Genomic DNA, 24,590 nt, shown 5'->3' with positions numbered 1-24,590 from the left:
ACTTTTAATGGCCTAGAAGTAATTTACTTCCTCTGCAGCAGCACAGTGCTATGACAGACATGTAGCTCTGATTTGCTCTCCACGTCGTCACTTTCTAAAGATTTCTATTATTTTGAATTCATATACTGACTTAGAATTCTAATATGTAGTAACTTCTGCTTTTTGTTATCAAAGTCCATCTCCTTGATCTCAGATTATTTCTTGTATGAATCAACGATTCTCAGTTCCATCTTCCACCTTCCAGCAGGTTCGGCCAGTTTGGTGTCATCTGCCAATTTTAGAAACACAGCTTCCCTTTCTCCTTTACTACAATATTGGGTAGACTTGACCTGCCTGAGGGGCTGTCACCCAGTTAAGCCCCATCTTGTGGCAAGTGGACACACGTATGCTTTATTCTGGTGTGTTGGCACTGGGCCAGTTACCCTGCTTGGGTGAAACAGAAGGCCAAGCAGTTCGCAAGCAGTTCGGCAAAGAGCGCAGAGCACCCCAGTTCCCGCGGGAGCCCCGGATCAGCGGGCAGGACATTCCCAGCAACCCCTGCCATGGTCAGCGGCCCCATCACGGCCGCCCGCACCGGAAGTGCCCTCACGCTTCCAATGGCACGGCGGCGGCGCCCCTCAGAGCCCGCCTCCTGTCACTTTCTGCGCTGCCATTGGCCGAGCGCGCCGTCCATCATCTCGCGCCGCGGGCCGGGGTGCGCGCGTGCCGCAGTGTGGCGCCGGGAGCCGCGCGCGGCGGAAGCGGCGGGGCCGCAGCAGTTCCGCCTCGGCATCGGTGGCGCTGCACAAAATGGCGAAGATCGCCAAGACCCCGAAGGTAAAACGGCCCGCGGGGGGCCTCGCGCCCGCGCCCGCCGGGCCCGCGCGCTTCTGGCCATCGGTCGCCGATTGTGCTTCTTCTCACGTCAGCGCGGCGCCGGGCGCGGCCGGGCGAGCGGGGACCGGGCGGGCCGCGGCTCTGTGTAATGGCGGCTGCGCCGTCAGCGCCGGGCCCGGGGCCGGGGGGAGCTGGGGCCGGGGAGCGCCTCGCTGTGCCCGCGAGGCACGGAGCGCGGTCCCTGCGCTGTCGCCCACCGGGCGCGGCCCCCCTTGCCCGCAGGGCCCACGGCTGGCGCTCGGGGCAAACCCCGGGGCGGGTTTCGCATCGAAACGCCAGCGACGCGCGTTTATTGCGGTGCTGGCAGCCCTCTGGCCTCGGCCGCGGTGAACAGCGGCCGGAGGTGGTGCCGCTGGAGCCGGCGCGGCCCGGGCCCATCCTGGGCCGCCGCTGGATGAGAAAAGTGCCCCGGGGGAGGGGAAAGAGCGCGAGGGCTCCAGCGTGTCAGCTGCCATTTTACACGCATTTCCTGCCTGTTTATGTATGAAAACTGTCTCTCGAGGGATTTGAGGAGCGAGGGCTTTCACAAGCCGTGTGTTGTTCCCGAAAGCGGCGGAGCGCGCTGCTGCTTCCAGCCCTTCGTAGCGGGAATCACAGCTGTCCTTGTGGACATCGACCGTGGCTCTTAAGTATCTTCAGGCAACGCAGAATAATTTTGAGAATTATACCGCTTCTCTGTTTCTGCTTTTGAATTTTTTTACTCGTGTTTCTGTGTACGATAGGTGATCTGTTTTAATTTACATCTGTAATTCCCTAATCGAAAACCACCTCCAGACGGTGGTTGTGCCCTGGGGGGTAGACAGGGTGCCCACGTGGTCATTGGCTTTGGGGATGGGGTTTCTTGTTTCCAGTTTTGCACTTAAACTTTTCAAACGGACAGCCATCATCTCCCGTGGGAGTGAGGTTAATATAGTCTTTAACACTGCAGACCTAATCTGAGTTTAGGGATGAAGAAGAGCTTAAACTGCTATCCTCACTTTTTTATCATTTGGTTCGATTTTTTTTTTTTCTGAGTTCTGGGACATTTCTGTAGAATTACAGGAGTTGTCGTTTGTTTATATGTTGTGACCTGCATAAGGGTTTGTGAGAGTATTACCCATCACGGTGCTCTGCCTTTCCTATTACTTGAAGAGATTTTCGTAATAAGAGAGTAGAATTGTTGTAGGATTGTTTTTTTTTTTAATTTAAATTGCTTGTTTATTGGAGCAAATGGTGATCCATTGACTTCAGTGAAAACATGGACATGCTTCCCGCTGCACGTTTTAATTAGTGTTGTATCAGAACACGTTTTAAGCAGGGAGTTGTTCAATAAAGATATGTATACCAGGGTATGATCATGTAATGCTCTTTCCCAGCTTGAACAGGCTTATTATTTTTCTTCTGAGCTCTATCCTATTTTTTTTTTTCAGTTACTGACTAGTTTTCCAAGTTGAGTTGTTTGTTACTAAATCATCTTAGAAGATTTTTCATGAATTTGTACTGGTTTGTTAAATACCTGTTGGCTGATGTGTTCAAGACACAACTGGAAAGATGCATCAAAACAGTTGGAAATTGTGTCAGCTACATAATTTAAGGGGGAACTCTATGTTTTAGGCTGAAAAGTAAAGTTTTAAATGGCAGCTTATAAAGCCTCAATAAATGATTGAGCTTTGAATTCTGCTGGAATTAGTTTTTAATTTAATTTTTTTTCTTACTCAGCAAAGAACAAAGAGATCACCAAACATAATAGAGAGATCTAACGTGTATAAGAGTGCTAAAGTAGCTAGAAATAAATTGCATAGGGCAAGCTAAATGTGCAAAACTGTGATAAGGCATGAAAACGTAGGAACTGTTTACTCTGTAAAGTACTACTTCAGTATAGGGTCTGGTTCTGCTTTCCTTTTTTAATGTTGCAAGTAGAATTACATGTGTGGTAATGGAATACATATTTTGAGGAAGGCTCTCATGACCTGTCTGAGCTAGATGTTCACTGACTTCCAATTCAAATGTGTTGACTTTCATAATATTCAGCATTTATAGTATGTTTCAAACAGCTGTGCATGTTAAAGTTATTTCTTTTAAAATACCAAACTATATTTGAGTAAAATATAGAAAAGGTATGAGCAGGAAGATATTATCCCCCTCCTCTTTTTTCCCTCTTAACTCTCACTCCCTATACTGTTTCTCTGTCTATGACTGAAGTTTATGTTGATGTCCTGGTTTAACTAAATCATCAAATGAGTACTTGCTTTGCACAATGTGTTTTTAAGCTTTGTGATTACTCTTCCTTAATTTGATTTGTATTAAAGTGCTTTGTTAAATAGGGTGTGAGCTTTTTCAGGACGTTGCACCTTAGCTCAAGGAAGGTAAACACATCTTGAACGTCAAAATAGCATTTTCCAGCTAACTATGTGATGCTTTCCAAAGGGGCTGCCAGGCTGCCTGTTGCTGCAGACCTCCTGGTTCAGGGGTTTTTGTGCATGTCAGGTGGGTGTTCTCTCAGAGTGCTCCATTTAAACTGGCACCCAGGAACTGTGTGGCATTAGGTGAAAGTTGTGGTGGCCACAGGTGGAGTTTGTTGACCCTGTCCTATGCAGACTTTCTTTGGTGTAGATAACCCGGCAGGATTTGCTGTGAGGAAATGAGAATGCTCCTTAGTCTGTTAACAGATGTAATCCCTGTACATTTAAAGGAGAAGGCCAACCATAAATGAGACCTGTACCCTTTTCAGTAAACTTAGCTGTTCAAAAATAAGAGAACAAGGCTTTAGTATGCTAAGTGTTTGTAAGAACTGTTAATAGGAAGATATTTTTGCATTAATGCTGTTGCTGCAGAAATCCTAGGATTATTTGAATAGACTCTATTGACGGTAGTCGTGGGGGGAGGCCATGCACAAGCAAATCTCTGTGGCCCATCCTGCAGGGCAGGGGCTTGTATTTGGCTGAGTTATGTGTTCAGGTTGATTCAGTGAACAGGTGATGGAAAGGCAGGATGATCCTGCATTGTAGGCAAGATCTGTAGGCTTTTTTTGTGTTTTGAAGTTGGTAACAGCTATGGATGTTCAGACAGGACTTTCTATGCTACTAAAGGAGGCAGAGTGTTGTTCCAGTAACTGCTCTTTAGAAATGAGAAACAGTGTTATTGTACTCTAAAATCACTCAGTGCCAGTAGTGTTGTCCTTGGGAGAGAAGGAAGCTTTGGGTATTCCCTTTCACTTAGAGCTGCATTGCACCAGGCTGCAGAAGGAATCAGGAACTTGATCTGCTCTCTGGAAGAAACAGAAAGAACTAAAAAATCTGTGAGGAGAGTATTTGAGTTGCAGTGGCTCAATAAACATGCCTTGGGATGACTTCACCTTAAGATGATATGGGTGAGCAGGATACATGTGCCTCCAGAGGTGAGCAGAGACCCCTGAGGGCAAGAGAGAGATCCCTACTTTGGTGGTACTTTCTTTCTGCTGCTTCTCTGGGAAGTAACATATTGGGGAGTAACGTGCCTTAAGTTCTGGGCTCAGTGGAATCCCTTGTGCTGTGCAGGATTTTAGTGGGAGCTGGATGTACCTGCAGGCAGGAACCAGCAGGTGCTCACAGCTGGAAAATAAGACTTTTGTCACATTTCAGCTTCTCATGAGCTGAGTTTCTGTAACACAGAGGTGGCTGTCCAAGTTATTCTGCTCTAGATATCTGCAAAAGGTCGGTGGAAGCCCTTAAGTGGCTGGAGCAAGATTTTAATCAGCCTCTGTGATATATATTCTGTCGGTGGGTCTCTTGGTGAGTTTAGAAGCATATTTCTGCTGGCTTTACCACTGCAGGAATTGCTGATTTGCTGTCAGGTTTACTGAACACTGTGCTTCACTGCCAGCTCCTGCAGGCTGTGTGTGAACACTTAGTCCTGCTGTTCTCACTCAGCTATATGGCAAAGATTTCTTAGGTTAAACTGTGTGTTCAGTTGCCTCTCTAGAAAACATGCCTTTGTACAGGAGGCATAATTTGGCTTACAGTGGTGTGTGGTTTGTTTGTTTGCTTGCTTTTTTTTGGTTTGTGGCAGTCTGATAAGAAAAGATAAGAAAAGGATCCAGCCCTGACTTTAAGTAAAAACTTTAAGTTTACAGTTTGAACTTTTAAACCAAGCAATTCTGATCCAATAATTTGCATTAGCAATAATCTTACGTTTAGAAAAACAGTATTTTAATTTTAATTTTTGTCAAATTTCTTAGCAGATCTTGTGGTATAGTGTCTTTTGCAAGCTGACTTGGTGGGAAAACCTTATGAAATTTTTTCATCCTGAAAAAGAGAAATGAACAATAGTAAACACCTAGTGAATAGTCAAGATTTAAGATTATTTATGAACAGAATTTCCTGTAGCTTCTTTTGTAAATTGCCAAATTTCTCTTAAGTTAATGTAGCAGGCAGTACCACTTTGTGTGGGAGAGGTCAATCACAGAATCATTGGTGTTGGAAGGGTCTTTCAAGACCTTCCTCTCAAGCATAATCCTTTGTGTTTCTGCAGCCATGAAATGCATCTCTTGGGTATTTTTTTGGCCATGAAAGGAATTGATTTACTGAAGTTTACATTATATGGATAATTGCCTATACGTATCTGTTGACTCAAAATTCATAGGGAAACAGTAGTAATTTTATGGAGTTAGTTGTGCCTTAGTATACCTGCATCACAGTTATATTTGTTGAAGACAGTTGGATTACTGCAGTTTATTTTCTCACTGTGTTACAACAGATAGAGGAAGGCATGGTTTAATTTGGTTCCTTGTTTTGTGGATTAATAAGTTAGTGTTCTTTCTGAAAGTACCAAATTTCTATGGCCAAAGATGTCCACCAGAGTTGATTAGAGTTTGATCTTGATACAGTAAAAGAATGGCAAAGCTCCCATTTGTCCTGTTTGAAGGGTGTTTTGTTACCCAGAAGAATAGTAGACTCTTAAAAGATGGTGGTGCAGGCAGGAATAATGATGAGTAAATAACATCTGATCTGCCAAAGTGAAAAGGAACTGGTCCTAAATTTGGGGATTTTATTTTTGTTAAATTGGTACCTGGTGGCATATTAGTTGTTTTTTTTTTTAATTTATTTATTCAAAGACAATACAGCTTTGCAGTGTTAGAAAACACAATACAGTGTTGTTTTATTAAATTTCAGCTTTTAGAACTCTTGCAGTAGCTCTTTTGAACCGATTTGTTTGAATTAGCAAAATTGGTGATAACATTGTGGAGGGCTTTTTTTAATGAGAGGATTACATTTGTTGCAAAAGTGTTTTCTTAGTGTAGTGCTGAGAAATATTGCTGTGGTGTAAACTACCTTCTCTCCTATCTCTGGAAGATGAGATAGTTTGATTAGTTTGCTTTAGGCCATACAGTTAAAGTAGTCTGTGCAGGATAATATTACAGCTTCAGGAAAAGCTGCTTATAAATAGAATATACTTTATGGTATTTATTTCTTTATTATTTAAAGCATTATACTTTATGGTACTTTATAGTTTTGTGTGTCATGTAGGTTTGTTTCTTTTGTGATAATCTTTTGAGACTGGGCAAAAAACTCAGTTTGCTGTACATAGTAACATGAATATTACATACGTGTAATAAGACTGGTGGGGGTTTTTTTGTGTCTTTACCCTAGATATCGAAGCACAAATTCGAGAAATTCAAGGAAAAAAACCTGCTCTTGATGAAGCACAAGGAGTAGGCCTTGATTCCACAGGATATTATGATCAAGAAATTTATGGTGGCAGTGACAGCAGGTTTGCTGGATACGTCACTTCCATTGCAGCAACTGAATTGGAAGATGTAAGTGATTTTATGTATTTGTTGTTTAGGGCATGCAATCTAAGTATTTGTAGATCAATTTAGAGTAATTTTTAATAGCAGTTGTTTGTAGTAAAACATTTGTTGTCTTTAAAGCCATATTGCACCAAATATGTCTTATCTGGGAAGCTTATAATCATAGAATAGTTTGTGTTGGAAGGGACTTCAAAGATCGTCTGGTTCCAACCCCCCTGCCATGGGCAGGGACACCTTTCACCAGACCAGGTTGCTCAGAGCCCCATCCAACCTGACTTTGAACACTTCCAGGGATGGAACATCCACAGCTTCTCTGGGCAACCTGTTCCAGGGCCTGACCACCCTCCCAGTGAAGTTGGTTTTTTTTTTTCCTAATATCCAGCCTAAACCAGGTCTCTTTCAGTTAGCAGCCATTCCTCCTTGTCCTGTCACTACATGCCCACATCCCTTCAGACGCTGCAAGGTCACAGTTAGGTCTTCTCTCAGCTGAACAAACCCAACTCAGCTTTTCCTCATAGGAGAGGTCTCCATCCCTCTAATCAACTTGGTGACCTCCTCTAGACCTGCTCCATCAGGTCCATGTCCTTCCTGTGCTGAGCACCCCAAAGCTGGGTGCAGCACTCCAGGTGGGATCTCACCAGAGCAGAGCAGAGGGGCAGAATCCCCTCCCTCACCTGCTGGCCACGCTGCTTTGGATGCAGCCCAGGACAGGGTTGGCTTTCTGGGCTGCCAGAGCACATGGCCAGGTCATGTCCAACCTCTCATCCACCTGCACCTCTGAGTCCTTCTTGGGAAAGCTGCAGTTTTGAGCCTGGCTTGTACTTCATGAATTGCCCTTTGAGAGCCTTGTAGGCCCAAGCAAAAGGCAAAAAGTTGTGGCCTGGTACTTAATCGGTGTCAGCCTTGCCTGAGTTAATTAACTTTGTTCTGTTGTTGCTGCCAAGATTAAAAATGACAGTAAAAAAATTCTGATAAATCTTTGTCCAACAAACTTTAGTGACTATTCTAAGATTTTTATTTTTCCTTAATTTCAAATTTGAGAGCAGTTTTGAGCATTGGCTTTGTCACTGTGTTATATTCTCCTTATGTATCCTGCTTGGAAGATTACTTGATGTTAATTTCTAATTTAAACATTTGATCACGTTTTCAGTTGCAGGAGCAGTCAGAAACTGCAGTTCTAGTCATAAATACATAGGCAACTACATATTATACCTAGTGAATTATATTTTTAAGAGTAAAGAAGATTGTTATGTTCAGTTTAGTACTAGTTGATACGTTGATTTTTATTTTTTTTTAGTGTCATCCATAAACTTTTAAGGATTCCTTAATTAAAAATTTCTATTAGTCTGGAACTCACTGAAAAGTTTCCTAGTTTTAAGAGCAGTTTTCCTTTTGGGTTGCTGTAAGTTATGGCATAGAAACTGACTACTAATATGAAGAAATAGATAACAAAAGTGAGTGCCCCTTATTGCCATTATGATTGAGTAAGTATAATAAACTAACATGAATATGTCTCTGAATTTTTCACTGTTTCTGAAGCTTTTTTATAGGGTTGTTTACTCAAGCTTTGTTCCATATAGCTGACTTCTAAGAGAAATAGCTTGATTATTAGTGCAGCAGTTTTCATATGCCAACTAAGGAACTGTATCAGAAGTGGTAATACGAAATACAGATGTTTTGTCTAACTAGTGTAGATAAACACAAGCATACTTGATAAAAGGTAGCATTGTAGAGAACAAGACATTGAGCCTTGTAGAGAACAAGACACCTTTTTAGCGGTATGGATGTAATAATAAAAGCTATATGAGAAAGCTTGCTAAAATTAGGAATAAACGTGTCCATTTCCATCTTTTCTGTGGCCACAGTGTGTTCATTTGATGTTAGTTTACCTAAATATAATATCAGCATGACAAATTTTTCATGTCTTTTTACTGGCAGGATGATGATGACTACCCTTCCACCAGTTTGCTTGGGCAGAAGAAGCCAGGGTACCACGCTCCAGTGGCATTGCTTAATGACATCCCACAGTCTACTGAACAGGTACGTCTTAACTGAAGGCACAATAAAATACTGGCTTAGGTGTTAGGGGAAAGAAGTGTTAAAATTTATCCATAGCACACCTTGTCTTTTGGAAATACAAGATGTATGTAAAGGGCTATGGTTTTTTAATTTTGCTGTAAGCTTGTTACTGCTTTAGCTTGGAATTTCACGGGGGGATAAAAATTTGCACTTGCATGTAAAGCCCATATGGGCATATAAACTAAACTATTGAGTTGTTTTTTTTTTTATTGAAAGTCACATACTTCAGAAATCAAAATAACTGGAAATCTTAATGGCCTTTATACATCTGGTTTTTTTGAAGAAAATGTAATCATGTAATTTATATTCCTGGAGTATTTTTCTGTGAAATTCAAAACCATTTGAAGTGGCATTAAGTCACACTACCGAAAGAAAGGGAAAGGTTGACGGCACAAAATGCTTTTGTAACATGGGAATAAACTCTTAATATAGAAGATTTTTATCAGAAGTGCTTTCATAAGAAGCTGTGTTAAAAAAAGTGAAATTCTAGTTACGGGAGTAAAATTTATGTTAGCGTAACCTTTTGACATTATGGAACGTTGAGATGAAAAATAATCTACGCCTTTTTAGGAATACCTGAAAATGAATGCAGTACCAGACAGATTTCATATTACTCCTCATACATATGTGACTAACAGGCTTTTTTTTTGTTGTTTTTAGTATGATCCTTTTGCAGAACACCGTCCTCAAAAGATTGCAGATCGGGAAGATGAGTACAAAAAGCACAGGCGGATGATGATAATTTCCCCTGAGCGTCTTGATCCTTTTGCAGATGGTAATTTATTTTGACTTTTCTATACCCTGTATGGAATTTTTTGTCTTTAATTGTCTTTAGCCCTTTGATTTCTGTTGGCATGCTTATAAACTTAGTTTTGTTTTTAAACATCCCCTTTTCATAGAGATTTGGTTGAAAATCTAGATGCCATATACTTCATCTTTATAATACGAGTTTTCTTTCCAGGTAGAAGGACAAGAAAATTGTCAATGAGCCATTGCCATAGAAACACAAAGGGTTAAAGGTTTCTCTTTTCTTTTGTTTTGGGTTGTGCGTTGTACTTTGAACAACTTGTGTATTGAGTGCTCAGATTCATTCAGTACCTTGAAAGTTTTCATTCCAAGTCATAGATTTACAGGGTTACTGCTTTTGAAATGCTAGTTCTCAAATAGAGCACCTTATTCTTACCATCCTATGTAAACCTTAGGTGGTATAGCTAAAAGAAACAAGAGCATATATAAGACTTTGATACTACTAATAGTTCAAGTCTGTTCTGATAATTTTAGAATGCAAGTCAGGAAAAGGGGTGTTAGTGGGTCTGACAGAAATTTTCTTCAGGTGAGTGAGTTTCACATGTGGCAATAAGATGCCTCTTGGCTTAAAATTAGTAGCTATTTTGCAGGTTTTACAATTGAGAATTTCAGCCTGCATGAATTAATAGGGATATTAATTATTTTACTTGCTTAATTGTAATTGATATAAACATGTATTGTCAGAATTCACAGGCCCATACTAACTGTCCTTAATTTCTTTCCTACAGCAGTACTGCTATATGCCAGTCCTGTCTGCATTCTTAAGGGTGCAGTTCAACACATCCTGTGTAGATTATGGTGAAAAAGTATTCCAAAGGAAAGTCCTATCAAAGCTAGTGTCAGAAAGACACAGCCAATTGGGCAGTGATCTTCAGCGTAGAAATGTTTAAGAAGTGTATTTTTTTCCCTAAAGTATAATGCTATACCACTTGTATAGCAAATCCGCACATTTTTCTTTAAGAAAAGTGTTTTTCTTGACAAGTCTCATTTCTATAAAGTTGGGCTTCTTTTAAAGTATTTAAAAATTTAATTAATGCAAGATACACAGCATAAAACAACATATGGTGTACAAAACCCATTTCCTGTGAGTATTGTTGTGGTGGTGTATGTACTGTATTGCATTCAGCTCCCAATCACAATTGTACCTTGAGAAAAGAAGAGGGGGAAAGTGTCATCAAATGGTTTTGTGGGGTTTTTTGTTTTGTTTTGTTTTTATTTTTTAATGAAGCCCTGTTACAATATGACACTAGAAGGTCTGTGAGACATGTCCAGATTTGTCAAACTTATAAATGGGTCTTTATGATAAAACAGTTTAAACATTACTTAGGTATGCAATAGTTATTTATAGTCAGATAACAAGTAGGATTTAACAGCTTACACAAGGTAATGTTTTGATTATAAATATCTTTCCAAAGTGTTACTAATGGTAAAGAGATAATTTTCTAGGCTTCTATTCTGCTGCTTGAAGTCAGAACTGCTGATGGAGACAAAGGCACGAAAGTGTACGTATTCCGGATTAGCAACCCAGGAACCCATCACTTCTGAAGACTCTTAACTGTGTTGTCATTTTATCATTTTTATCGGCTTTAAAATATTTGTTTGAAACTGCAGTAGTTATGTTTGTGTTCAAACAGGTTAAATTGATCAGCAAACTGAATAAACGTAAGATACATGTAATTTTTAAAATTTTCGATCAAAAAGTAAAATTAAATGATCATGGAATAATATAATACTAGAGCAGGACAGTAGAAGTCAATAGTTTCTGCTTATCCTGTACTCATTGTGCTCCATTCCTGTTGCTGTTCTCTTCCACAGGAGGGAAGACTCCAGATCCTAAAATGAATGCCAGAACATACATGGATGTTATGCGTGAACAGCACTTAACAAAAGAAGAGGTGTGTTTGGGGGAGGGTTTTCCACTTGAACTGAGTTTCAATTTACAGCCTTCAAAAGCACGTTAAGAGAGTGGGAAGATAAATTCTGTTGACTTTAAAGTCCTTTTCCTTGGAAAATCCTGTTCTTCACATATTGAAAGTCAATAGAATTTAAAGATGAAAGTTTTGGAAAACATCCGTTCTACATAATAACTCAGTAATGCAGGGAGAAATATACTGAGACTATTTTCATATGGATTTTTTTATAGCACTTGGGCTTTGTTGTTTATTTTCTTACAGAGGATGAGAGACAAATTCTTAGCAGTGACTGAGAAGTATTCAGTGTCAGATGTTTGTTTTTGTGAACTCTGTGTAAAGAGAATCCAGGGAGGTTTTAAAAGGCTTTTGTTAAAGTACTTACAACAGATGTTGCAGTACTAAGATGTGATAGAAGGTTGACATTTGATTTTAAATATTAAGAAAAAAGAAAAGGAAAAAAAAGGGTAAAGCAGATGCTTTACTCATGGCTCTTAAAAATTCATTTTAGTTTGTAAAAAGATATTGGTAATAAATCAGATTTCTTGTGTAAAACCTACAGTGCCATCTTGTTAATTGGAGCAAGACCTTGTAGTTCCAGTGACTTCTGACATTGATTTATACTTGTCTTACCCTAATTTAGGATTTAGTTCATAGTTTTGACAGTCTTACTGCTTATGGATCCATCGATAAGTGCAGAACAGTCTGGGTTAGTGTGCTGTTTCACCAGTATCATCACAGAATTTTGGAGAGGAATCCCAGGGCTTTATGTCATGGGATGTAGCTCGCATGAACATATTTTCTAAGTCATCCACCTTTAATTTACTGAAGTAGAAGTTGTTTGAAACAGATGGGTAATGATTTTAAGGCATCCATATGGGTGACAGAAACGGATAGCTTTCAGAATTCTCCATACACTTGCATTTGCTGTAAGAATGGCTTTTATAGAAAAATCAAATCAATCAATTCAGCCCCTCTAAGCACTTACCTGCTCTGTCAATACAGAATAATTTGAAAAAAAAGTGACCTTGAAATGAAAGCAGTAGCTAATTGCATGTTATTTGAGCAAAACCTCAAAAAACAGCGTAAAAAGATATGGTGGAGCTGAAAAAACTCTTTCAAAGGTATAATCTGAAGAGCCCTTCTTGAGAAATATGTTTCTTATGTTTGTATTTTTGTGCTTTTGAATAGAGGGAAATTAGGCAACAACTAGCTGAAAAAGCTAAAGCTGGAGAGCTTAAAGTCGTCAATGGAGCTGCATCTCAGCCACCTTCAAAACGCAAACGGCGTTGGGATCAGACAGCTGATCAGACTCCTGGTGCTACACCTAAAAAATTGTCCAGTTGGGATCAAGCAGAGGTAATAATCCTAGTGCTCATCAGCTATCTAAAAAGACATTATTAATGCTAATCCTCTTGAATGTCAGAAGTTTCTTACTCTATTTAAAAAGAGCAACTGGCAACCTCTTACTGTATAGTGTGAGTGATACTGATACTTCTGGTCTTGTCTTGTGCAGACTCCTGGACATACACCATCTCTGCGATGGGATGAGACTCCAGGCCGTGCAAAGGGCAGTGAAACTCCTGGTGCCACCCCAGGCTCGAAAATATGGGATCCAACTCCCAGTCATACACCAGCAGGAGCAGCAACACCTGGCCGGGACACGCCTGGTCATGCAACACCAGGCCATGGAGGTGCCACTTCCAGCGCGCGTAAAAATCGATGGGATGAAACACCAAAAACAGAAAGAGGTATTGATGGCAAACTGGAACGTGCATGATAAGTTTTGAATGGTTAATTGCATTGGATTTTTTCACTTTAAGCTAACAGTGGGTTCAGAAGTCAGGCAAGAAGTAATTGTGCTCTGACATCTAGTGGTTGAAGTGGGTTGTCGGAATTGGTAGCGTTGAGTTCTGCCTGTGAGCTTCACTCACACCTGTGAAAGTATCTCAGCTCAAAAATTGAATCAAAGTTTGGTGGTGTATCTACTGACTGCTGCAGGGTGGGATTTTCATGTGTAGAGACATAGTGAGGGAGCTCTCGTTGAATTGCTTTTCATAATACATTTGTGTGTGTTGGTTCTGAATGGTTTAATTCTTTTGAAGAGGTTTTCATTAAAACAAGTTTTGGAAGCATTTTCTCACCTGCCTTACTTGAATTTGGCTCTTGTGTCAGAACAGTGGAAAATTGTTGCCTAATGCTTTTATCGAGGGAGTACATGGAGTAATTTGTTCAGTTTCTACAATACCTGATTAATTCTGTTTTTTTTAGAATATTATCTTTTTATGCTAAGAGTCAGCAAGAAGATGACACATTTTTGTCATAAAAGGAAATTCTCTGTTGCATGTTTTTAGTGTAATGGTTGTATTTTTTTCGGTATTCACCAAAGTAGTCTTTACTTTTTTGTCTACTCTTTGTTTATTTGATACTTTATAATTTGTGTAGAAATGAGGACAAGATACTGAAAATGAGTCTGGATGTTCATCCTATAGTTGGAATATGTACTGTTCAGCTTTGTGCAAAAATTGTTTTGTTTTTCCTTAGATACCCCGGGCCATGGCAGTGGATGGGCTGAGACACCTCGTACAGACAGGGGGGGGGACTCCATTGGTGAGACACCAACCCCAGGAGCAAGTAAAAGAAAATCCCGATGGGATGAAACGCCTGCGAGCCAGATGGGTGGCAGCACTCCTGTTCTGACACCTGGCAAAACACCCATTGGGACACCAGCTATGAACATGGCAACACCTACACCAGGTAAGCTCAGTCCCTTGGCTACAGCTTCGCTTTGTTTTGTGGGTATGAGGATCTACCTTTCTATTCTATCTTGAAATAGGCTGCTGGCTAACATGCTCTCTTGCCTGTAGGAAAGCATTCAGTATGTGCTCAGTTTAATCTTTTCAATGTCCACAGCAACTCGGTTCTGGAGGGGGGAATTGAGACTTAAGTTGCATATCTGTTGCTGCTCAGTTTAGTTGGTTAAAAACTGCTAAAAGGCTCTCTAAAAGTCTGATATCTTACTGCAGATTTCAGGTGCTATGGAAACATGAGAGCACTTAAAAGCTAAATTAACAAGTAATCTCCTTCTGCATACAGAAGATTTTTTTTAAAAAATACTTTTTTTTTTTTTTTCAATTTGAATACAGGTCATATCATGAGCATGACTCCTGAACAGCTGCAGGCTTGGCGCTGGGAAAGGGAAATTGATGAGAGAAACAGACCACTTTCAGATGAGGAATTGGATGCTATGTTTCCAGAAGGATATAAGGTAATTTATCTGGATTAAACATAGCAGACCATGATGGGGGTTTTTTTCTTGCCAGGGATTGCTGATTTTTTTTCCTCCCCTCCCCACAAGTAGAACGTTTCATATTCACTGTTGATTATTGATAGTAGATGCTTGTTTGATTTGGTTGCTGATTTTATTGTAAATCCATTAGAAGGGAAGATCTAAAGGTGATCTGAAAGGCGGGTTGTTGTTCTGCTTGTCTGTGTTGGGAATGCCTGTCAGGGCCAGAAATGAGTTCTGAATGGACTGATAAAATATTAAGTCCAGGTGTAGAAAACATAGAAGAGAGTAAGAAGCAAGTTACTCTTGTTGATGCAGAATTTGAAGTGCTTCTTTAATACTTGGAGACTTCAAATTTTATTATCCAAGCTCTCAACAGTGGGAATGAGCTTTCTTCTGGAATATTGTCAATACAAGATAAGCAGAAATAAAAACTATCGTAGTGAATTTGTATTGGTGTGAACATGGGATCTGATGTAGGCAATAACGCTTCTAAAAATCCCTAAACAAATAAAATGAAAGCTAGAACTCGAACCATGTTTTGTATTTGATGCCTCCCTCTTTTTATGTCGGTTGCATTAAATTAAATTTTGTTCTTTCTCCTGTAGGTTCTTCCACCACCGGCTGGTTACGTTCCCATTCGCACTCCAGCTCGGAAACTTACAGCAACCCCAACACCTTTGGGAGGGATGACTGGATTCCACATGCAGACAGAAGACCGGACTATGAAGAGCGTTAATGACCAGCCATCTGGAAATCTGCCATTCCTGAAGCCGGATGATATCCAGTACTTTGATAAACTGCTGGTAAATGAGGTTTCACTCATGCTGATGTAGCTTTCCTGTTTTCTTTTGAATATGTAACAATGCCCTTTTATTTGTCTGGATTTATTTGTAGGTTGATGTTGATGAATCAACTCTGAGTCCTGAGGAACAGAAGGAGAGAAAAATAATGAAATTACTTCTGAAAATAAAGAATGGCACACCTCCCATGCGAAAGGTAAGATGAATTGTCAGGTGCATTTATGTAATTGTTTTTCAAAAATTGGCATTTGTTTTCAGGTTTAGCTTCAGTTGTCCATGGGATTCTCTTTAAGATAATCTTCTAAACTTTGATATCTATTGTGGTTTAACACCAACTGGCAACTAAGCCCCACACAGCTGCTTGCCTCCCCCCACCTCACGCCCCGTGGGATGGAGGAGAGAATCAGAAGAGTAATAGTGAGAAGGCTTGTCGGTTGAGATGAGAACAATTTAATAATAATAATAATAACAACAACAATAATAATATTTATAAAGGAAAATAACAAAAAAAGAGAGAAATAAACCCCAAGAAAACAAGTGATGCAAATGGAAAACAGTTGTTTAATACCAGCTGATGCCCAGCCAGTCCCTGAACAGGGGTCCTTGGCCAGCTTTCTCCCTGGTTTATACGCTGAGCATGATGCCATATGGTGTGGAATATCCCTGTGGTCAGTTGAGGTCAGCTGTCCTGGCTGTGTCCTCTCCCAGCATCTTGTGCCCCTCAGCCACCTCGCTGGTGGAGTGGGATGAGGAACAGAAAAGTCCTTGACTGTGTGTAAGCCTTGCTCAGCCATAATTAAACATCCTGTGTTATCAGCACTGTTTGCAGCACAAATCCAAACCACAACCTCATCCTGTGAGCCTCATCCTCAACAACTGTGAGGAGAATTAACTCTGTCCCAGCCAAAACAGCACATCTGTTTAGTGCTTTCTTACTCCTCTATATCTCTGTAGCTTTTTGTTTGTCATTCAATGTAGTTTAGTATTGGTGCTCTTTCTGCAGTAATGTCAGTCACTAAATGTTTTATGGCTTGAATAATTTTATTTTACAATTTTAAGAGACTAGATTTATAGTTCCTTTTGCTGACAGGGCTTTGTAATTTTCTGGATTTTACTTCCTACACTTAAATTACCAGTGTAGCTCTTAGTTAAGTTTTGGCCTTAAACATTAGGTAACACAGTAGCAGTCTTTTCTGCTTGGGTTTGCTCTGAATTTACAAAAGCACCAAGCTGCCTAGGTGCAAGTAAGTGCTGTGAAGCTGATTTTTAGATGGAGACAATATTAGACCAGAAGCATGCTTTTCTTGAAAATTGAACACCTAGGAGCTAACCACATGGTGTTTGTCATCACACATTTGTGTTTAAACAGATCAGCATAAATTCGTTTGAAGTAGAGTTTTGCCCTAATAGGGGTAAGTATTTTGAAACCTGTGGCTACAGTCAGTTACATTTTAACTTGGTTAGTATCTGCTTTGTAATTGTTCACTGTTGTTTCCTTAGTTTTAACCAGCGGGCTCTTTGGTTTTGTTCAGGCTGCGCTGCGACAAATCACTGACAAAGCTCGGGAATTTGGGGCAGGGCCGCTGTTCAATCAGATTCTGCCTCTGCTCATGTCACCAACACTCGAAGATCAGGAGCGTCACTTACTTGTCAAAGTCATCGACAGAATTCTTTACAAATTGGATGACTTGGTCCGACCATATGTGCACAAGGTCTGCTGCAGTTTAGTATTTCATCTCTGATTTGCCTTTTCTGCACTTCGTGTGCATGTTGGAAGAGGATGATACCATGTTTTTTTAACATAATTGGCTTTCATATTTCTTAAGCCAAACTTTAAGTTTTTATAGTGGAATTGAAGTGTGGGCTTTTTAGTATTATGGCATGATGTAAATATTATATATATATATATCTCATGCATCATATTGGAGGTGGGAAGGGAATCTTACCTGATCTAGGTAGTATCACTGGACCAGGTCCTTTAGAGACAAAAAGCTGTAAAAACAACATAGATTTATTTTTTTTCTGATCATAATAGAATTTTAAGCTTGGATCCATAGAATCATCTTTGTTTCATGGACTCTAGTAGGACCAGAAATACTATTAAAAGTTTTAATGAAGGGCAATATTAATTTGTTCATTTTTTTAGATCCTTGTCGTCATTGAACCACTGCTGATTGATGAAGACTACTATGCTAGAGTGGAAGGCAGAGAAATTATTTCAAACTTGGCTAAGGTAAAATTTCATCCTTCATCAGAGCACGAAGTTAGCTTACATATATAGCTGCATGTTTATAGGTGTGGCAGAAGAATTAACCGTGCTGTTCATAAATCCAATTGGTATGTTTCCTGTTTTTTCCTTCAGGCTGCTGGTTTGGCAACAATGATCTCCACAATGCGACCTGATATTGATAACATGGATGAATATGTCCGAAATACAACAGCTCGAGCCTTTGCTGTCGTTGCCTCTGCTCTGGGCATTCCTTCTCTGTTACCCTTCTTGAAAGCTGTCTGTAAAAGCAAAAAATCCTGGCAGGCTAGGCACACTGGCATCAAGATAGTGCAGCAGATTGCTATTCTTATGGGTTGTGCTATCTTGCCTCATCTCAGGAGCTTGGTTGAAATTATTGAACATGGTAAGTTCTGCTTTTCCAGGCCAATTTTTTTGTACTCACTTTACATCTGGAAAATTTTTCATACCCTCAGTAAGGCACAGTTACAATAAGGTCCTGGTTTTGTTTTTCTTCTGACACTGAGAAGCATTTCAGCTGACTCTAAAAGAGGAATAGTGGTTCAGTATTCCTGAAAATAAATAAATCCCTTTTACACTGCCCCTCTGTTTTTGCTGTTTTGAACTTAAGACACAACAAACACAAGAAGTACTACTAAACACTACTCTTTTGCAGGGCTGGTGGATGAGCAGCAGAAAGTTCGCACCATCAGTGCTTTGGCCATTGCTGCTCTGGCTGAGGCAGCTACACCCTACGGTATTGAGTCATTTGATTCTGTTCTGAAGCCTTTGTGGAAGGGTATTCGTCAACACAGAGGAAAGGTATATCCAAAATACTTTCTGTAGTTTGAACTGAAATGGATGTGTACCCTCTGTAACTAATTAGAGACATATTTCTGCCTTTAAATAGGGTCTGGCTGCCTTTTTGAAGGCTATTGGTTACCTGATTCCACTCATGGATGCCGAGTATGCAAACTATTATACCAGAGAAGTCATGCTAATCCTTATCAGAGAGTTCCAGTCTCCTGATGAAGAGATGAAAAAAATTGTGTTGAAGGTATGTCAGAATGATTGTTTAGCATTGATATTGATTGTGTATGTATTTCCTTTTCTTAAAAAGAAACAAAAACCCCCAAACCAACCAAATAAAAAAACTCCAGCCTAAAACCCACACCCCACAGAATTAAAATTGTTGGATTTTTGTTTCCTGCCAGGTGGTAAAGCAGTGTTGTGGTACGGATGGTGTTGAAGCAAACTACATCAAAACAGAAATCTTGCCACCTTTTTTCAAACACTTCTGGCAGCACAGAATGGCATTGGACAGAAGGAATTACAGACAGGTATTTTAGTGGGGTTTTTTTTGTTGTTGTTGTTGTGTAGGGGTTTTTTTTTTGTTTTTGTTTTCTTTTAGTTGGAAAATTATTTACAGTAGAATAAAATTCATATTAGAATGTTCATTCAGGCTAGATGCTTAATTTTGTCTGTGTCCTGAAACTGATTTTTGTTTGTACTAGTGATTTGGAAGTTGTGTAGCTAAGAAGGCTCTCAGGCTCTTAGGAGTTTATCAAGACATTTTACATCTGTGTGTATGAGTCTACCTCAGTTGTACAATGGGGTAGGTTGCTCCATTTGTGTTAAAAACATTGAATGATTTCTAAAGGTAAAAATAGTTGTTTGTAGTGGACTTAACGTTCATGATGCTGTTTCTCTTCAGACAAGAGAAATTATTTTCAAGATGGAGAAAGTAGATTTTTAACAATGCTTGCTTACCTAACATTTGTGTATTTCAGCTGGTTGATACAACTGTGGAGCTGGCAAACAAAGTGGGAGCAGCAGAAATTATTTCTAGAATTGTGGATGATCTGAAAGATGAGGCTGAGCAGTACAGAAAAATGGTCATGGAAACAATTGAGAAGATTATGGGAAATCTGGGGGCAGCAGACATCGATCATAAACTGGAAGAACAACTTATTGATGGTATCTTGTACGCCTTTCAGGAACAGACAACAGAGGTATGGCCAAGGGTGTTCAGTGTGTGGTTTACTTCAGTTGTAAGCCATTTCACTGTTAGCAATACAGAAATGTATGCTTCTAAGGTAGATTTTTTTTCTTTTAGAATCACTTTTTAGATGTCACTGCTCTAATCAATGAAATCCAGAAGCAATCTCTGGAGTGTTAGCATTTTAATGGCAGTTTTAGATGGTGTCAACTTTAGTTCAAATGTAGTGTTGCTGCTGGTCTGATTTTCCTTTGTTTTTACACTCAGGATTCTGTGATGCTGAATGGTTTTGGCACAGTGGTTAATGCTCTTGGCAAAAGAGTTAAACCCTACTTGCCACAGATCTGTGGTACAGTTTTGTGGCGTTTGAACAACAAATCAGCTAAAGTCAGGCAGCAGGCTGCTGACCTCATCTCTCGTACTGCAGTGGTCATGAAGACTTGTCAAGAGGTATTGTATGGACTTCTACCAAATTTGCTCTAGCTTGTCATAGTAATGAGAGGGGAGAGAATTAACTTCTAAATCTTTTTACTTGGTTGCAGGAAAAACTGATGGGACACTTGGGTGTTGTTTTGTATGAGTACCTGGGTGAAGAATATCCTGAAGTACTGGGCAGCATTCTCGGAGCACTTAAGGCTATTGTGAACGTTATAGGTATGTTTTTGTGTTCATTGCATGGCTGTTCAAGAGAAAAATGAACAGGCATTATAAAACTAAATGTGCCTCTTGGAATTCAACAGGTATGCACAAGATGACACCACCCATCAAAGACCTGCTGCCACGTCTCACACCTATTTTGAAGAACAGACATGAGAAAGTGCAGGAAAATTGTATTGATCTTGTTGGGCGCATTGCAGACAGGTAAGTTAAGTAATGAGGACATACCTGACCCTCTGTGTGGGCAGTTATTGCAGCAAAAACTCCAGTTGAGTACTGGATTTGGCATCTGGGTATTCTCATATCTCTTGGTATCTCTGAAGTTCTATGTAGAGCTTCAGATGGGAGATTTAGCAGATGGTCTGTTGAACATATTGTAATTATATTATTTTTAAAGCACTTTATAAGAATTATGTTGTCCACTTATGCAAACTTAGAATGCACACAATATAATGAGTTTTGAGTACACCTTTGACTGGGGAAAGTCTAATATTAACAGATACCTAATTAAGGAAATGGTAATGCAGTATCCCTCTGTTGATAGCAAATGAATAGGTGCTGCAGTTTCTGTGGTTTTATTTAAAAAATCCTGACATCACTGAAGAGATAACTCACTTTATTCACTTTCAGAGGTGCAGAGTATGTTTCTGCAAGAGAGTGGATGAGGATCTGCTTTGAACTGCTTGAATTACTAAAAGCTCACAAGAAAGCTATCAGAAGAGCCACAGTGAACACCTTTGGTTATATTGCAAAAGCTATTGGGTAAGTTGGTTTAACATTTACCCACTTCTACACACAGTTACCAAATATAGTGATGATTGGCAGTTTTCTCCTGAGAAATAATCAAACTTCTCTACATTTTAGATGTGCAGACTTGGTTTTACTCATTTTGTAGAGGAATACAGCCACCTATTCTTCATTATCGTAGGATACTGCACTTCTGAACACAGTGTGTAGACTAGCAAGGTTAAAGTACAATTTGGTAGTAAAAACTATTTGTCCCATGAATTTTTGATACTGTGATATGCATTCAGACCCTCTTTGTATTATTTCATAAACTCTCCTTTAAATAATCTTTCTTATTTTGTTTTTTTTCCTAAATCAATACTTCTGTTTGCAAAGGATTTTTTGCCTCTAAGGTGATGCTGCAAGTCAGCAAATTGTAGAATGAAGCACAGTTTCCATCTTTTAAGTGACATATTACTTAATGCACATACAGCAAGCAACCAAGGAGTGCTGTAACTGCATTATCTCTGCAGACATAACCTGTCTCTGTCAGTGTGTACAGTTTTATACAAGTTTGTAATCACCTGTGGGATCAGAGTAATAGTGGGGATGCTGTGCTACCCTCCAGGGTTTACATGAGGCAGAACAGAAGGCAAGGAAAAACCCAAGTAGAGAAAGAAAAATATGTTGGTTATGAAAATAAATTGCTTCAGCTGTTTGAATTTAGTGGTTTATGTTGTTTCCCAGTTCTCTAAACATTTTTTAAGGGCTAAGCCATGCTTCTCTGCCACTTGCAGTTTGAAACTCATCCTACTTGATCCAAATCCTCCCTGAATCTATTGACATGGATGCCCATGTTATCTCTTTCAGACCTCACGATGTGTTGGCAACACTGCTAAATAACCTGAAAGTACAGGAAAGGCAGAACAGAGTATGTACTACAGTAGCAATTGCTATTGTGGCTGAAACATGCTCACCTTTCACAGTGCTGCCTGCACTCATGAATGAATACAGAGTTCCAGAACTGAATGTCCAGAATGGTGTGTTAAAATCTCTTTCTTTCCTGTTTGAATACATTGGAGAGATGGGAAAAGATTACATTTATGCTGTTACACCATTGCTTGAAGATGCTTTAATGGACAGGTGAGTACACTTCCTCTATAGTACTTAGACATAATCATATTATAAGCATATAGCTGGTTCTTAACGGTAGCAAATATACGTTTTATCCTTGTTTGCTTAAGGTTTTAAGTAACCAGCATGATTTGCAAGCTGTTATTTGCAAATAATTCACATTACATGCTCCAATTTTATTAATATTTTGAAAATTAAAATGATACAAGTGTCTTAAGTCAAGATTTCTTACATTAAAACTGCTTTTGATAATTTATGTTGTTGATGCTTTTGCTGTGGAATTAGTGTGGATTAATTTGTCAGAAAATTTCCCATTTTTTTTCACTTCACTGATTTTTGATCCTCTGCCTCTTGCTGTCAGTAAGTGGGGGATAAAGGTATTATTAGTGCTTTTTAAAAAAGTGTTATTGAAAAGAAATGCTGTGCTTGTCCAACCATGTTGCTTCTAAGTATAGTTTGTTAATAGACCATTGTTCTCTTTGCAGGGATCTTGTGCACAGACAAACAGCCAGTGCTGTGGTGCAGCACATGTCTCTTGGTGTTTATGGGTTCGGCTGTGAAGATTCTCTCAATCATTTGTTAAATTATGTGTGGCCCAACGTGTTTGAAACCTCTCCTCACGTCATTCAGGCAGTCATGGGGGCTCTGGAGGGCCTCAGAGTTGCTATTGGTCCCTGCAGAATGTTGCAGTACTGTTTACAGGTATGTTCCTGGGTGTGCTGGGATAGCAGAGACAGCACTTGACTTTTTTGCCTCCTGGAAAGTCCTTGCCTGACAACTGAAGATGATTTCCAGCAAAGAAATACTGTGGCTTTTTGTCTCTTTAAAGTTTTCTTTAAACGTGGCATTCTGTACTAAGGATGTGAATAACTGAAACATGCAATAAGCAGAGATTTTGTTCTAGTGAGGTAGCTGATTACATTGCAGAACTTGTGTGGAAGTAGCCGATGACCTAGAATATAAATTGACTAAAATAGCCTGGCACTTTAGGTTTGTAAATTGGAAGCATCTTACAAATTTTGAGAACGTGAACTAATGACTGGGGAATAAATTAGTCATGTAAGGGCTTAAGAGAACAAGTAATCAGTGAGATAAATAAACAATAAATTAACATATTGGCTTAATATTGAGTCAGTACGATTTGTTATTAGCTGAGAAAAACAGTAAGACATTTAAAACTCTTAAAAGTGAAACCCTAGAGAACAGTACTTTGATTAGAATTTATACTGTTAGATCAATACACATTTACAGAAGATGAACTGACTGGTATGTGCTGGTAAAATCTGAAGGCTCCTTTTCTGTGTCATTGCATGTAACAGTTCTTGCTGTGTTGGCTGCAGAACCTAAATTCGCCTGACAGATGGGGAGCAAGGATTAGTGTAATGCAGATCAATGTAGAGAAGGTGTGACAGCATTTTATTAGTTATTTGCAAATAAGAAATTTAAGAGTGGGGACCTTAGCAAAAAGATTCTGACATCAGTAGGAAGGTGAAAAAAGTTTCTTGCAGTGTATGTTTTTGCAAGTACTACTTGAATGTCCCATTGTATAGAACTGTCCTTTTCCTGGAGCTTTTGCATTCTGCCAATTTATTAAGTGCTTATTTTTGCAACACTTGATTAAATTCAATGAAAGATATTGACACCTTTTAAGCTCTTAATAAATTCAGTTCCATTCTGTTTCCTAGGGTTTGTTTCACCCTGCCAGAAAAGTCAGAGACGTTTATTGGAAGATCTACAATTCGATCTACATCGGCTCCCAGGATGCTCTGATAGCACATTATCCAAGGATCTATAATGATGAAAAGAACACCTATATTCGTTATGAACTTGATTACATCTTATAATCTTCTTGTTCAGTTGTTTGTGTTTAATGCACAGCTGTTGTTCAATTAAATGCTTCAGATTTGACGATGTAAAATTTTAAAATTTGGAGATCAGCGTAGGGCTGGTCAGAGGCAGAGCTAGGTATCCAGTAGCATGATTTTTTAAATATGTCCTTGTTTTTTGATGTTAAACAGTTAAAGCCAGTAGTGACCAACAAAACAGTGATTACAATGTACTGGAGGGATTTCGTTTTGGATCCATCTTTCTGAAGTTTTAGATTTCATTCCTTGTGTTTAAAGGGGAAGTTTATTTGAGAAATAAACATTTGTGTATAAAAACTAATTTGTGTGTGGTTTTTGGACAGAGGGGCTTGTAAAATGAGGCCCTTTGGATTAAGTATTTGTTCATGTAATAAATAGGTGGTATAAAACATTTTAACCCTTTTTGTCATCCACTAGCTTTTGAATAAATAAGAAAAATGTACCAACTGTA

The 24,590-nt window shown here is 39.4% G+C and overlaps 1 protein-coding gene across 1 annotated transcript; it reads left to right on the top strand.

Moving 5' to 3' along the window:
* Window positions 1–542: 542 nt before the first annotated feature.
* SF3B1 (splicing factor 3b subunit 1) lies at window positions 543–24,590 on the top strand. Its single transcript, XM_018071746.3, has 25 exons — window positions 543–816; window positions 6,483–6,649; window positions 8,582–8,683; window positions 9,383–9,497; window positions 11,345–11,424; window positions 12,631–12,798; window positions 12,956–13,190; window positions 13,984–14,196; window positions 14,586–14,707; window positions 15,337–15,534; window positions 15,626–15,727; window positions 17,064–17,243; window positions 17,678–17,764; window positions 17,894–18,164; window positions 18,435–18,580; window positions 18,669–18,815; window positions 18,973–19,098; window positions 19,549–19,770; window positions 20,025–20,207; window positions 20,300–20,411; window positions 20,498–20,618; window positions 21,045–21,176; window positions 22,011–22,283; window positions 22,760–22,976; window positions 23,960–24,590. Exons 1-25 carry the CDS (start codon window positions 543–545, stop codon window positions 24,116–24,118), a joined length of 4,152 nt encoding a protein of 1,383 aa, XP_017927235.2. The 3' UTR covers window positions 24,119–24,590.

The sequence above is a fragment of the Manacus vitellinus genome, unplaced genomic scaffold (assembly GCF_001715985.3).
Source record: "Manacus vitellinus isolate BGI_N305 unplaced genomic scaffold, ASM171598v3 scaffold_20_pilon, whole genome shotgun sequence".
Taxonomy (NCBI): domain Eukaryota; kingdom Metazoa; phylum Chordata; class Aves; order Passeriformes; family Pipridae; genus Manacus; species Manacus vitellinus.
Note: the sequence above shows the minus strand (reverse complement) of the source record. Positions and strands in the feature narration are given on the sequence as shown.

Excerpts from the sequence above, each read along its gene's own strand:
- SF3B1 (XM_018071746.3), top strand. The coding sequence starts at position 543 with ATGGTCAGCGGCCCCATCACGGCCGCCCGCACCGGAAGTGCCCTCACG. Across the intron at positions 17,765-17,893 it reads TTATTTCAAACTTGGCTAAG|GCTGCTGGTTTGGCAACAAT; the intron begins GTAAAATTTCAT and ends TTTTTCCTTCAG. Across the intron at positions 19,771-20,024 it reads TTCAGGAACAGACAACAGAG|GATTCTGTGATGCTGAATGG; the intron begins GTATGGCCAAGG and ends TTTTACACTCAG.